The 13,540-nt window shown below is 40.0% G+C and overlaps 1 protein-coding gene across 5 annotated transcripts in view; it reads left to right on the forward strand.

Moving 5' to 3' along the window:
* PARD3B (par-3 family cell polarity regulator beta) overlaps positions 1–13,540 on the forward strand; it is a 1,000,807-nt gene that overhangs the window by 604,713 nt on the left and 382,554 nt on the right. For all 5 annotated transcript variants that reach the window (XM_064586958.1, XM_064586957.1, XM_064586959.1 and 2 more), the window contains 2 exons: positions 3,199–3,369; positions 7,855–7,987. In XM_064586958.1, coding sequence (XP_064443028.1) covers positions 3,199–3,369; positions 7,855–7,987 — 304 coding nt within the window. The remainder of the gene's footprint in view (positions 1–3,198; positions 3,370–7,854; positions 7,988–13,540) is intronic.

The raw sequence follows: 13,540 nt of genomic DNA on the forward strand, positions 1-13,540 counted from the left end.
GAGAATGCTAAGAAGCCAGGACTTGGGCTCTCCTGATCTAGCTCTGACCCTAACTAGCTGAGCAAGTCCCAGCCCATGGGGAAGTGCCTTCTCTTAAGATGAGTTCAACAAATGGCTTTGCATCCTCTTTGAGCATCACATTATTTATCTGTACAGAAGAGGTTGGACAAGATGATCTCGAAGGACCTATCAAGCTCTAAGTTCTGTGATTATATTCTAAATGTTAGGACAACATGGCACTTACTGGCATCACCATTAATGAAATTACCCATCATTTATCTTATACAGAGAAAGCACACACCAAGAGCAACAGACCAGCCAAGCCTGAAAATGAGAGTGTGTGGATTTTTATCATGCCCACAGCTCTCCAGTGATGCTTGTGATAAATGTGTATGTCTTCCAAAAAAAAATCCCAACTGCCCCAGGGTGACCTGACCTGCCTTTTTGTTTGGGACTTGGATACAGCAAACATGTTCTACTTCAATGTAGTGGTCTGTGTGCTTGAGACTTCGAATGTAGCTAGAAATGAAAGTTTGTGCTTAGTACCTGTTCGTAAGAGATTATTTTATCAAAAAAAAAAAGTCCTTATATCTCCTTATCTCTTATTTACCTCTTCACATAGACCTTGCCCCATACTTTACAGACAAGGTTCACATGAGGTTACCAGGTGGAATCTCACTCAGATTTTATTTCCTCCATCCTAGAGATACCCATAAAGCTTCAATCTTTATCTTTCTTCATATCATAGAGGAAGAGGTGTTCTGCCAAGACTAAGCCTCTGCAAATCCAATGCTAGACCTCATTTCCTGTTAACAGGGCGAGGATCTTGATCCAACTCTTCTGCTTCCTCCTCCTCTTTAAAAATCTTACATCCGATTTTTAGTGACCCTCCCAGCCTCCTTCTCAAGACTCAATCCATTAGTCCTCCTTCCACTAAAGGCCAAAATAAACCAGAATGATTTCTCGAGTTGTGTCTCACTTCACATGACTAAACCATTAAGGTTGTTTTTTGTTTTACCCTGTTCTGTGTAACCTTAACCTCAGTCTTTCTGTGCCCCACTCAAAATTAGATCATAGAAATGGAGAGATTTCTTTCTTGTTTGGCCTTTCCTGTAAATCTCATTTCCAGATTTGTTCCAAATTAGGGTAAAGGTTAAGTGGAGTGGGAAAACAAGAGGAAGGGAGGGGACATCATGCTCTGTGGAGGCAGTCCACTCAGACGTTTTCCAGCTCTGATCGAACGCCCTTCTGGATCGATCTCGTCGCTTTGACATCCCACTTTCTTCACTCAGGAGCATCTGGTCCTTTGGGCAGCCTCTGCAAGCCCACGCGCCCTCACCAGCAGGTGGCACGTGCAGTGCGTCTCCATCACGGCATTAGCTCTCCAGAGCAGCTTTCACCACTCGCCCTTTCCCCTGCTGTCAGCGGAAGAACTTCCTCTGACCATCTGCTACCGAATTAGTCAAAGTTTATCAACTTGTCTGCAGGATTTCTCTCCCAAAGCTGCACAGTTGCTCCTATTGTTCATTGTATGCCTGGTTTTCTCATTTCTTAGGGAAGTTTTACTCTTTTGTATTTTATTCTCTTAACTTGAACATGGATCCCAGATATTTACTCCTATAAAAGCTCTTCAGTATTTTCCTTTCCTATTTTAGAGCTGTACAACTGTAGTCTAGAGACCAAATAACAAAGAGAATTCTAGTAGGGAGACCGAAGAGCCAAAGTGCATGATATCAGAACTGGGGTCATTGTGTCTCTGGTTTGCTTTTGTGACCTGGGCAAGTTGCAGCCCTTCCCTGCCTCAGTTTCCTTATCTGTAATGTGAATAAAAGCATTGTTCTAGTTCTTGAGTTCTGTGAGAATTACTAGAGATGATTCATGGAGGAATTCTCCAGGAAGGTAACTTGTCATACAAACCTCCCGGTATTTTGGTTAAGATTATTAGCTGCAGTGGCATCATAACATTCCTTTTAAAAAAAAAAAAAAGATTTTATTTATGTATTTGAGAGAGAGCGAGCACGAGCGGAGGTAGGGGCAGAGAGAGAGGGAGAAAGAAGCAGGCTTCCCGCAGAGCAGGGAGCCCGATGTGGGGCTCGATTCCAGGGCCCCGGGATCATGACCTGAGCCAAAGGCAGATGCTTAACCACTGAGCCCCCCAGATGCCCCTACATCATAACATTCCTAAAACTGTGCCTGTGCCTCGTAGTGAGAACTTTCTACCCTAGTGTGAAAACAGGTCTAAGGCATGTCCCTAATCTGACTGTCAGTATTTTGAAGATTTTTCCCTCAAGGCTGCCTGTGGGGGAAAGGCACTGTGGTACCCCCCCCAAGTTCTTTTGTTGGCAGAGATGGCACCCTAGTCTCTAGCTTGTGTGATGCTTCTGACTGAAGATGACTAGTGTCTAGAAGTGATTCAGACTGGAGTCCAGGCTGCCGATCCACATGTTGAGCTTCTGTGCACTTTGTAGTATGTGGTTTCCTGAAGATTCTGGGTAAAAGTACTCATCTGTCAGAGCCTCCTTGCAAAAAAATCTTGACCATCTCCTTTGTCGCGCTTTTTTTGCCAGAAGACATCATAGCCAGAAGACACCCTCACCGCACACCTCTGTGTTCTTTTGCAGACTAGCAGACTAGCTACTAGCTACAACTTTTTGGTTGTATTAGAGAAAATTACATGAGTTTTTTTGTTTTTTGTTTTTTGTTTTTCAGCACAGTTCAACAGAGCTAGCGGTAAGATCTAGGAGACACATTACCACAGTCAAGCATGCAACATTTAAGCATAATGTCTCTCTGTGCCTGCAAATGCAAGCCCTTGTTTCAAGTGATGTGACTACTTCCTTTTGTTTCCAAACCCCCTTTCCATGAGCCAGTATGGTCCCTGCCAGAGAAAATGGCAGAATCAGGCTAGGTTAGCATGCTTGCCAAAGATTTAGGTAAGAGATATTATACAAATGTCTAAATTATTGCAGCTTGGGACTCTGAGATTTCAAAAACATACTTTCACACAGTTCATTATTGTTAGTATTTGTGACTATTTGATAAGCTCCAGAACCTTGTTCTGCCATAGAAAATAAATCATTCCTAATGGCTAGGTTGTTTTTTTTTTTTTCTTTTTAAACTTGAACTTTTTCTGAAACAGCTATCCATCATCACCATACTTTTCTCTATTTAATACTGTTTTTCTTCCCTCTGCCCTAGGATGGTCGTCTGCGGATGAATGACCAGCTGATTGCCGTTAATGGGGAATCTCTTTTGGGAAAGTCCAACCATGAAGCTATGGAGACACTAAGGCGATCAATGTCCATGGAAGGAAATATTCGAGGGATGATCCAATTGGTGATTCTGCGGAGACCAGAGAGACCACTGGAGGTGATGCATATCTTTAGTTCCCTCAGCAAATTGCCCAAATGGCCACCTAGAATATGCAAATTTCTGTCCCTTAGTATCATACTTACTCTGAAATTTTGGAAAAATATGCCCCAGAAGGGCTCTGATGGATTTATGCGGCAAACACATGGTTGTATATTATAGGTGTAACTAGAAGGTATAAGAATGTGCATATAAAGGAAGAATTTTTCAAATGTAACAGGTCCATATTTTCCAGTTTTTTTTCCACCAGAAATTTCTAGAGCTTTGGCTTCATTCATATAATAAACTATTAAACTATGTAGCATCTTTATATACTTTTTGATTGAGGTGCTTATAGTGTCCATACTTTAGAAAGTTCTTAATCAGATGTATACAGCGCTTAATGTGAAGATTGTTATAATGCAGTACATTTTCCCCCAAAATGTTCACATGGATAATACAGACCTGGAACTTAACTAATTTAAAATTTGGTCTGTTAAGCAAGCTGCTTGCTTCATGTTATTAAATAAATGTTTTTTAATTAAATAAGTATTTTTACAGTATTTTATCATGATTTTTTAGGGATTTTTTTTTAACGTAAGAAGTATTTCTGCCTACCCATGAAGTGTAAGCATAAAATATTCTTGAATGCTGATATCCCTAAACATTTCACTTACATACAACTATACTACATTTATATTACACAATTATATTATTAAATTATACAAGTATATTAATATATTTATAATATAAAATATTCCTAAAACATTATTTTCTCTTATATATGAAAAATAATTATTAAATGCTCCTAAAAATATTTTAAGAAAAGATAAGAAGAAAACAGTTGATCATAGTTAAGAAAAACATGAGCACATTACACAAATATTCTCTGAGGACAAGTAATGTTTGTGTACTACAGTAAAAGGCAGTTAACATAGAATACTGTTAATAACACACTAACATGAAATATTAGTTTTAATAATATGTTCAACTTAAAAATAAAAAAAGAGAGGATTTTTCAAATTAAACAATAGTAGAAGGTAGTTGAAATTCATAGTAGTTAAAAGCTTAGGCTCTAAAGTTTTGGATTACTTGAGTAAAAGTCCCAGATTGTCCATTTTCTGGCTATATGAAGACATAACTGGGTGCTCAGTACTTGCAGATGACAGATACTGTTGTCTGTTTTATCCCTTAATGTATCCTCATTTCCCAGCACACAGTAGACACTTAATAAATACTGTCGAATGAATGAATAAAAGATGCATCTGAGACCTACTTTATCTGAGAGGGTCAGCTGAAGTAGTAAACTTATAAACTATATCTCACTTTGTTACATTATCAGCTATTGGAAGAGAGTAACTGTACCTTTTTACTCTTCTGTACATAACCTTGTAAATGTTAAATAAATGTAAATTGGCCAATTACTGGAGACTATATATAATGAGCCAACTCGTTTTCAACATTTGTGTCTGCTTAAGTGACAGAGAGGCTTCCATGAATATTTAATGGATTTTACTTATGTACATAGTTATAAAACCCTTATCTGTTGCTTCCATCCATGATGGAATTGGCTCCTTTCTGGTTTAATTTGATTCTTACTCTAGAGCCTTGGGATTCATGGTACCCAGTTGGATGGGATAGGTGTGAAGGATGGCCCGTGGGCCCCTAAGCCTCCCCTCTGTGCATCTGTGTATTATGTCTCCCTTAAGATTTCTTGGAACAAAGACATTTCAACTAAGAGAAAAGTCTGGACGGCACTGCTGTAGAGTCCCACACCTGTTGCAAATAGCAAAAGTTAAGGGATAAAGAAAAGAAAGAAAGAAAAAACGAACACGATTGTTAGGCATTTTATGTCTGCTACCCCTCCCCTTTCCTAATTTCATGTCTTTCTCTAAAGCAGGCGTATGCCTGGTGGGTAAACATTCTGTATTTGGGCTCATCTATTAGAGACGTTTTATCATTTACATTCTTCTTCATTGCACATATTTCCACTCTCCAACTCTGAGGTGGGTTGACAATTAATCCATCAGAAGAAAGTACTAAACTTTTGGTTTGTTGCCCATCTTCAGAAGCGTTTTATTAATACAGTTCACTAGGAAATTAATTGGGAATTAAGAAATGGGACAAAAAGCAATTTTGATGAGGACATTTAAACAAGGTCCCTTTTTAGTTTCCCTAATATTTACATGCTTTCCATGGGGACTGAGCAGGCACTTGATGCTCTCAGCTATCGGGAATCTCTGTGGTACCCACGAAGATTAAAGAGCGTTTTTGTCTTATGAAGACAGCAGCCTCTAATGTACAACTAATCTTTATTAAATTGGGAAAAAAAACAAAAACAAAAAAACCCATCTGCAGGTATATGATCTCCCAGTCTGTGTTTGACTGTGTCGAAGCGTATGTGGTGCACTCCTGCTTGTGATGTCTTCTCCTGTGGGGCCGCAGTCACCCTCAGGTACAATAAAAAGGCAGCGTCACCGAGAAAAAGGTCCCAGCACTGCTCCTACATGCAGGCAAATCAACTAGTTAGATTTGGCAAGAATACTAAAATGGTTACTTGAACATTATATTGATATAAAAAAAATTGAAGAAGCTACTTAAGAAAAGTCAAAATATATAGTTGTTGGAGTATTTTCCCACATTACCCAGATGTACAAGATACGTAAACAGTTTTGATGAGGACCTCGTGAAGAATACATAATGAGTCCTTGATGGAATCAAAATCATTTTAAACAGAACCATGTTTTTCAAAGGATGAGCTTGAGGTTCAATTGTAATTCTATTTGAGCCTAGAGACTTAGTATTAAAAAATGGGTTATGACCTGTTTTCTCCCCCCTTCCCCAAAACATTTCCCTCCCCGCTACAAGCTCATCTTGGTAGAAGCAGAATATGTTTAAAAATCCATTATATTTTTTATTGGCTGGGACACTAATGGAGGGCTCCACGACAGCCCTATTTTTACAGGCTGAATACTTTAATTAGGCTGGTTACTGATCAGTTGTTGGGATATCGATTGTGTCATTTATCAAAGAGCTGGGAAAGAGGAATTTTTTTTTTTTTTTTTTTTTTGTTCTTCTTGTTGTTGTTAAAGCACAAGGCTATGTGCAGTCAGTCCTACCTCTCCTGCCTGCCAGGGCTCTGGCTTTAATTTAGGAGTAGTTTGCTGATTCTGGTTTGACTAGCAGCACAGAGGCAGAGGGTAACACTGCGTGTGGGCAAAGTGTTATAAGCCTCGACAAGAAGCCAGGAGACCTTAAGCAGCTGAAAATATTTTAATTATTAAGAATGCATAAATTGAATGTTTTAAATATTTTGTTTAGCAGGATACCAAGTTTGTGGAACTGAGAGGAAAGTATAATAAAATTGTTTGGGCCAAATGCTTTGCTCCGAAGTGAAGAGCTTTTGGAGATCAGATCTGTGTTCTGTATGTGGCCTGTTCCTCTCACAGATGGTCAAGGGGGGGTGCCTGGGTGGCTCAGTACTTGTGTGGCTGCCTTGGGCTCAGGTCATGGTCCCAGGGTCCTGGGATCGAGCCCCACATTGGGTTCCTTGCTCAGCGGGGAGCCTGCTTCTCCCTCTGCCTCTGCCTGCCACTCCCCAGCTTGTGCTCTCTCTTTCTCTGTCAAACAAATAAATAAATAAATCTTTAAAAAACAAAACAAAACAAAAACAAATGGTCAGGGGCACAACGGTGAGATGGCTTCCACATGACTTCCTTGAAATCTGTTAGAAAGACACACAGTCTAAGCAAGAGCAGCCCCCAGTTCTGTGTGCCTCAGTCCTCTTGAACAAACACCTGGAGCCCTCTGAAACTGGCCCCCCGCCGCTACCTCTTCACACCCCTGCAACATGCTTTGTGGGCCTGTTACTCTGGATACAGCCATTTTGAGGACACTATGAATTTGTCTGCAGGCTGTCAACATCCAAATAGGAGGGGAAAATACCAAAAAGTGGGCAAAAGCTCAGGAGGACCACTGTCTGGTCTTGTCACAGAGTTTGTTTTAGCTTCTGGCCAACAGACCCAGTGTCTGCAGTGGGATACACTCATGGCATTTGAGTGGCAAACCTGCTTAGGTTCTGACTTGTCCTAGAGCATATGCACTTAGTCGCTGAGGGAGAGAGAGAGAGGAACCAGCTGGTTGGCAGAAAAACACCCTTGGCATGGACCGTTATTCTTGTATTGACACCGTCACAAGCTGTACTCCCAGATGGAAGAAAATTTGAAAGAAGCCATTTGTAAGTGGGGGAAAGAATAATAAAGTTAATCCTCTTTGGTGTTGGCTATGAGGACTCCCAATCCTTAGCACCACATTGCCAGTATTTTTTGTATTTCGTCTTCAAAGATCTTTTAACTGATAAGGCCATTTTGATTTTCCAGTTGAGTGTGTACATGCAGTAGACTTTTGGAAGATCATTCATAAATTGATCATTCTCCTACTTTGCTTTCATTGACCAAGTTCGAACATACTAAAAAAGCAAATGTAATTTTTATTTTTATCCCTTAGGAGCCTGCAGAGTGTGGGGCATTTTCTAAGCCATGCTTTGAGAATTGTCAAAACGCTATAACCACCTCCAGGAGAAATGATAATAGTTCATTGCATCCATTTGGCACTTACAGTTCACAAGACAAACAGAAAGGTAAGAGTCTGTCCATTTCCATCTACTGCAAATGGCGTGAGAAAACACAAGACTATCTTAAAAAAAAAAAAAAAAGGACTAAGGGAAGTTAATTACACTAAGTGCAGGCTTTGTTACTCTGAGTCATGAACACGGAGAGATGATGGGTGGGAGAGCTGACTCAGAAGTTGTGAAGCAGATTCCTGGCATCGCCTCCAGTTTAAGTGACAGTTTCTATGCTTGCTGCCCCAAACACGGAGGATGATGTGTGAAATAAGCCAAACAAAAACAAAATGGCAGAATGGAGAAACAAAATGGCAAACTGTTATTTTTTTTTTTAACAATCTTTTAATTATTGGAAGTTACCAAATGTAAATAACTATTAAACTTAAAAAAAATGTATGGACTAGTATTAAGCCATAAGATGGTCATAACATGATTCACAGATTCTAGAAGAGTGTGGTAAATACCATGAACCGAGACCATTGTGTAACAGTTGGAATGCTCTTATTATTCCCTTACTACATTGTCTTTCCCTTATTATCTTCTACTAGTGGTTGCATAGTGATCTGTTGAATGCAGGCACTATTTATGTAATCGATCCCTTATTTACATTTAAGATGTTACCAAAATTTAACTACATGGGAACAAGTTCTAAACTCTGAGAACGCCATCAGAACAGGCTTGTACCTCTCAGATTCCTCTAGAATTAAATTGTTTCATCAGAATGGGACGCCGTTTTTTTCCTCTGACTTAGTCCATTTTAGTGAGAGTAGCAGCAACAGCTGTGGCCATTTATTTATTAAGTGTTTACTGTCTGTTAGAGTCTGTGTTAAGCAATTTACATGCACACTGGAAGTGAGTAATACTATTATCCTCATTTTACAGATGAAGAAATAGAGAGTAAATAATTAACCCAAGACCACATTCTTGATCTGTGCAGAGCCTGGATTCAGCCCCTATCTCTCTGATTCAAGTTCACTCCTTAAAGCACAGCACAGACCTTGTCTTACATTGGTCTCTTGAAACTGTTGAAGTCCTTTCACCTGATACCAAGAGTGTCATTAAAAGCTCACTTGACTTTGTATCAGATAAAAAAAAAAATACTGTCTTTTCTCGTCTTCTTTAAGAAATTAAAATTTGTCTTGACAAAGCGAGATCTCTTTCTGAGACCTTAAATCACAGTAGGAGGAGAATCTGGGGAAGGAACAGCAAGTTTTCCACAGACTAGAACAGCCTTCTCTCTACCGTGCCCATATAGTGATCAAGAACATCGCCATGTGTATTAAAATATCTAGGCTTTACATAATTTGATTGGCGTTTAATTCTCAAGCAACATGTGATACAGTGACAATCCAAGTTAAAGGTTTTATTCCTAATTATACCAGTGACATCCAAAGGAGTAGTGGGCATGTTATCCCCTATCTTGTTTCATTTTTTTTAAAGATTTTATTTTTTAAGTAATATCTACACCCAGCGTGGGCCTCGGACCCACAACCCTGCGATCAAGAGTCACACACTTCACCAACTACGCCCACCAGAAGCCCCTCATTTTTAATAACTATAAAATATTGACACTGGAGTGGTAATTACATGGAGTATTTTTAGAGGACATCGAGATAGGGAAATGGGACAGTATCTCTAGAAGGACCAACAAAGGCCAAAATAACGAAACTATAGAACTAGTTAAAATGTAAGGATATACCCGGAAAAAAATTCAAGTAATAGAGTCCGGTCAAAGCACATGCTAAAAATAAAATGTCATAATTCTTTGAAACTTCAATAGAATGTTTTGAGTTTGTATTTCCACTGAACAGTTAGGTCCTTTGAGTACGTGTGGCCACAGACAACCACTGGGAGTCTCTGTCTGTTCTCTTCCTCTTGAGACTTACCTCCAGGTAGAACAACATTTTACACCAGTGAAAAACCATGCAGGTCAGCTACCTACAAGGTTCCTGCTGTACTTCCTCTCCCCGTGTCAGTTTTCCAAGGTGACAAAAAAATCCAGTTCTTTCAAGAAGGACTGTGCTGAACATTATTTTTCTTTAAAGCAGGAAAAATCTATTGCTGTTATTTCCTTGTAGATCTGTTATACAATATTCAGTTAAAGAATTAGGCCTACCAAGGTATAGACTCATTAAATTTTAATCGTAAGAGACCTGTAGATGAAATTCTCTTACTTTTATGTAAGCCTATTGACTTAGAGGTAAGAATATATATAATAGAATTTGTAAACATGATGCTGGAGAAAAATATCATGATCATCATCTCTTTGTCATACTAAAAACATTTAAAATTTTGGGAACCATTGAGAGTTTCTGAGTTTCAGTTGCACATGAGGTAGCAAGAGGCCAGTAAGCCTCGTGAAACCTGAGTGTTGACTCAACATGACCAAGTTTTTTAAGGAGCCCCTTCAGAAAAGCAAGACTGAGTTGACAAAATGTAATGTCTAGTGTGGAAAGGAACTTTTACAGCCAAAACAGTCACTTCTTTTTTCTTCCCTTTTTCCTTTCCTTTGTATATTTAAAAATCCAATGTTGATATGCTGGGTTCCTTCTATTTTTGTAATAATAGTACATACCACCCACAGTTCCTTGGTTATTTTTTTTATATATATATACACATACTCCTGTCAAGCTGTAACAGGGAAAAGGCATTTTTAGAACTAACGTTTGTAGAAAGTGTAACACCAGAAAATTCACATTTGTGTTGGAGAATTGCTAGCAATGCCTGCAGAAAAATGAGTGTGGTGCCCCAAGTGGTAAGGGGTCAGGATGGGGGCTGTGTCCCAACAGTTTAGTTATAAAATCCTATTAAGCATTTAAATGGTAATAAAGAATATGAAATACCAACACTGTACTTTCTGAAGAATTTTGCTGCTAGATCTCACCCGTGGCCAAGTAATGGTTAAGTAATAGTAATAAGCACCATTTGCCTCTGGTTTGTTATTAGTTCTCTTTTCATTGCTCTCGTCTCCCCCTTTTGTGCTCTATTCCTGCTTCCCCTCCCCTCTCAATTCTACTGCACCCCAGCCCCATGTGTGAGTCACCCATTGCCCTAAGTCTGCTCAGGATCACCATCCAGGAAGGGCTCCTGGAGGACTTCCATCCCCACCCCAAATCAAACCCCTTCGGTTGTGTGTCCTGTCTCACTGGATCCATGTTCCCTGGGGTCCTTTGGGCAGACACATAATGTATAATTATTCCTAATGTGCCTTCTCTGGGGAAACAGCATGTGTCCACTCCTCTGTAGCACGTAAGGCATTCCCTTTGGAGTGGAGTGGTGATCAGAAATTGAATTATTCTTTTCAATTTGCCTGATGTTTATTGGATACCTCCATTGTGTAGAATACACCATCAGGGTTTCAAAAAAGAATACAATGCTGTTATAGCCCTCAAGAATAGGCTTTAAAATTTTTTCTAATTAAAAAAAATCAAAAACAAGGGGTCATCAAATTTTATCTGTAAAGGGCCAGATAGGTTAGGGTTTGCAGGCCAGGGGATCTCGGTCTCAGCTCTTCAGCTCTGCCGCTGTAGTCCAAAAGCAGCCATGGACAGTAGGAAAAGAATGAGCATAACTGCTCAGTGAAACTTTATGTACAAAACCGAATGGCGGGCTTGTTTTGGACCAGGGCCATAGCCCGCTGAGCCCTTGTCTAAAGTTGCAGTCCCTTTTCACTCTTCTTTTCGGATCTGACCCTAGCAGGATGGAGTCTGTAAAACAAGTAACAACAATAAAATAAAATAAAATAAAAAGATTGAAATAAGGGTTATTGGGTCATGAAGTAGTTACTTGAGGCTGCACTGTCAACATTCACAGGCATATATATAGGATGACCATCAAAACTTAACCTTGTACATGTGATGAAATCCAGAAATATTATATTTTGGAGAAAAGAATTCCGTATTTTCACACTGATAGAGGGTTAATAGAGATGTTTGGGCCAAGAGAAAGAAAAATTCCTTATAACACCTGAACATGTTTAAAAATATACCATGGATAGAGAGTCAACAAAGAAGATATTTGCCTCTGTACCTATAGATACTTAAAAATATGTAGATTGTTCATATGGACGAAATAAAAATTAAAGGTAACAGGTACCTGGGTGGCTCAGTTGGTTAAGCACCTAACTCTTGATTTTAGCTCAGGTCATGATCTTGGGGCCTTGGAATTGAGCCCCATGTCAGTCTCCCTGCTCAGTGAGGAGTCTGCTTGTCTCCTTCTCCCTCTGTCCCCCGCCCCCCAGTGCAATCTTTCTCTCTCTCTAAAAAAAATCTAAAGGTAACAATTGTAATAAAACTTGAAGAATCCAGAGAAGATGCTGAAGAAGAGGAGGGAGAGGAGAAAGAGGACAAGGAGGAGTTTCTCCATAGTCCAGTAAGAGAAATAGATATAGATACATAGATGATAGATTGATAGCTCATTGCAATAGCAGCATGTGATAAATGTTATAAATGGAGTAATTTTCCATAATATTAATAGATAAACCCCAAATATCAGGGGATAAAGACAGTGAAAGTATTTTTCTTGTCTTAGCACAGCCCAGTGAGGTGTGGTAGCAGGAGGATGGGAGCTGTGCTCCCTGCAGTGATGGAGGACCTGGGTTCCTTCCATTGGTAGCTGGGCCATTTTCTAGAGCCTCATCCCCTCCTCCTTGCAGCTGGAAGATGGGACAGGTGGAGAGAATGCACCCTTTCGTAACCACTGATACTGGGGATGTCAATGACCAGAGCAACTCACATGCTATTGGCAAGAACAAGTCTAGGGACAAAGAAGGCTGGGAAATGGGGTCTGTATGTGCAGGAAGAAAGGAGGGACACAGATAGAGTGAGCACTAGTATTCTCTGCCACTGTTATAAAAATACTGAGGTGGATCTTGAGAGAAGGGTGGGACTTTGATGGTTGGGACTGGATTTTGCAGTTATGTAAGCAAACACACTGAGGCAAGAAGGCCCAGGCTTGTGGCTGGGGAACAGTAAGTAGTCTTGGGTAGCTAGTGTGTGATAAGGAGCTGACGTTGCCTGCCAGGGGTGTAGACCTTTATTCTCTAGGCTGTTGTGTGCAACTGAAATGTTTCTGAGAGGCCAAGGATACATGATCATGGCTGTGTTTATCACCAGTGTGAAAGATGGGCTAAGAAGTTGAGGGTAGAGAGATTAGAGCCAGTGGAAAATGTTGTCCCAATGTGTCCCTCGTCTCCAGTTTACAGTGTATCCTTCTATTTCTCGCAGCAAGTCTCTGGCTGCCTGATTGCCACTGTATTACCAACTCACTAGATCACTTGGGTGGGAGGCAGTGCAGGGGGACAGTGCTGACTGCCTTCGCTCACCACGCTTCTGTACCCTGGTCACCCTGCCTATCAGAACTCCTGCGTCCAGCCTTCTACCCAGGGACATGTCAGCACTGCTAGAACTACCTCCGTATCCTACTAGTCCCTGGAGCAGAGTGTGGAACAGGGTTCTCCATAGAAGAACCAATGGGATGCGTTTGTATTTATATGTATTTAATGTATAATAGACATTATATTATACATCGTATAACATATAATATAATGTATAATATATAATATATATG

Source organism: Mirounga angustirostris, unplaced genomic scaffold, assembly GCF_029215605.1.
Source record: "Mirounga angustirostris isolate CCGP_5_RB_7025 unplaced genomic scaffold, mMirAng1.0.hap1 SCAF_3, whole genome shotgun sequence".
Classification (NCBI taxonomy): Eukaryota; Metazoa; Chordata; class Mammalia; order Carnivora; family Phocidae; genus Mirounga; species Mirounga angustirostris.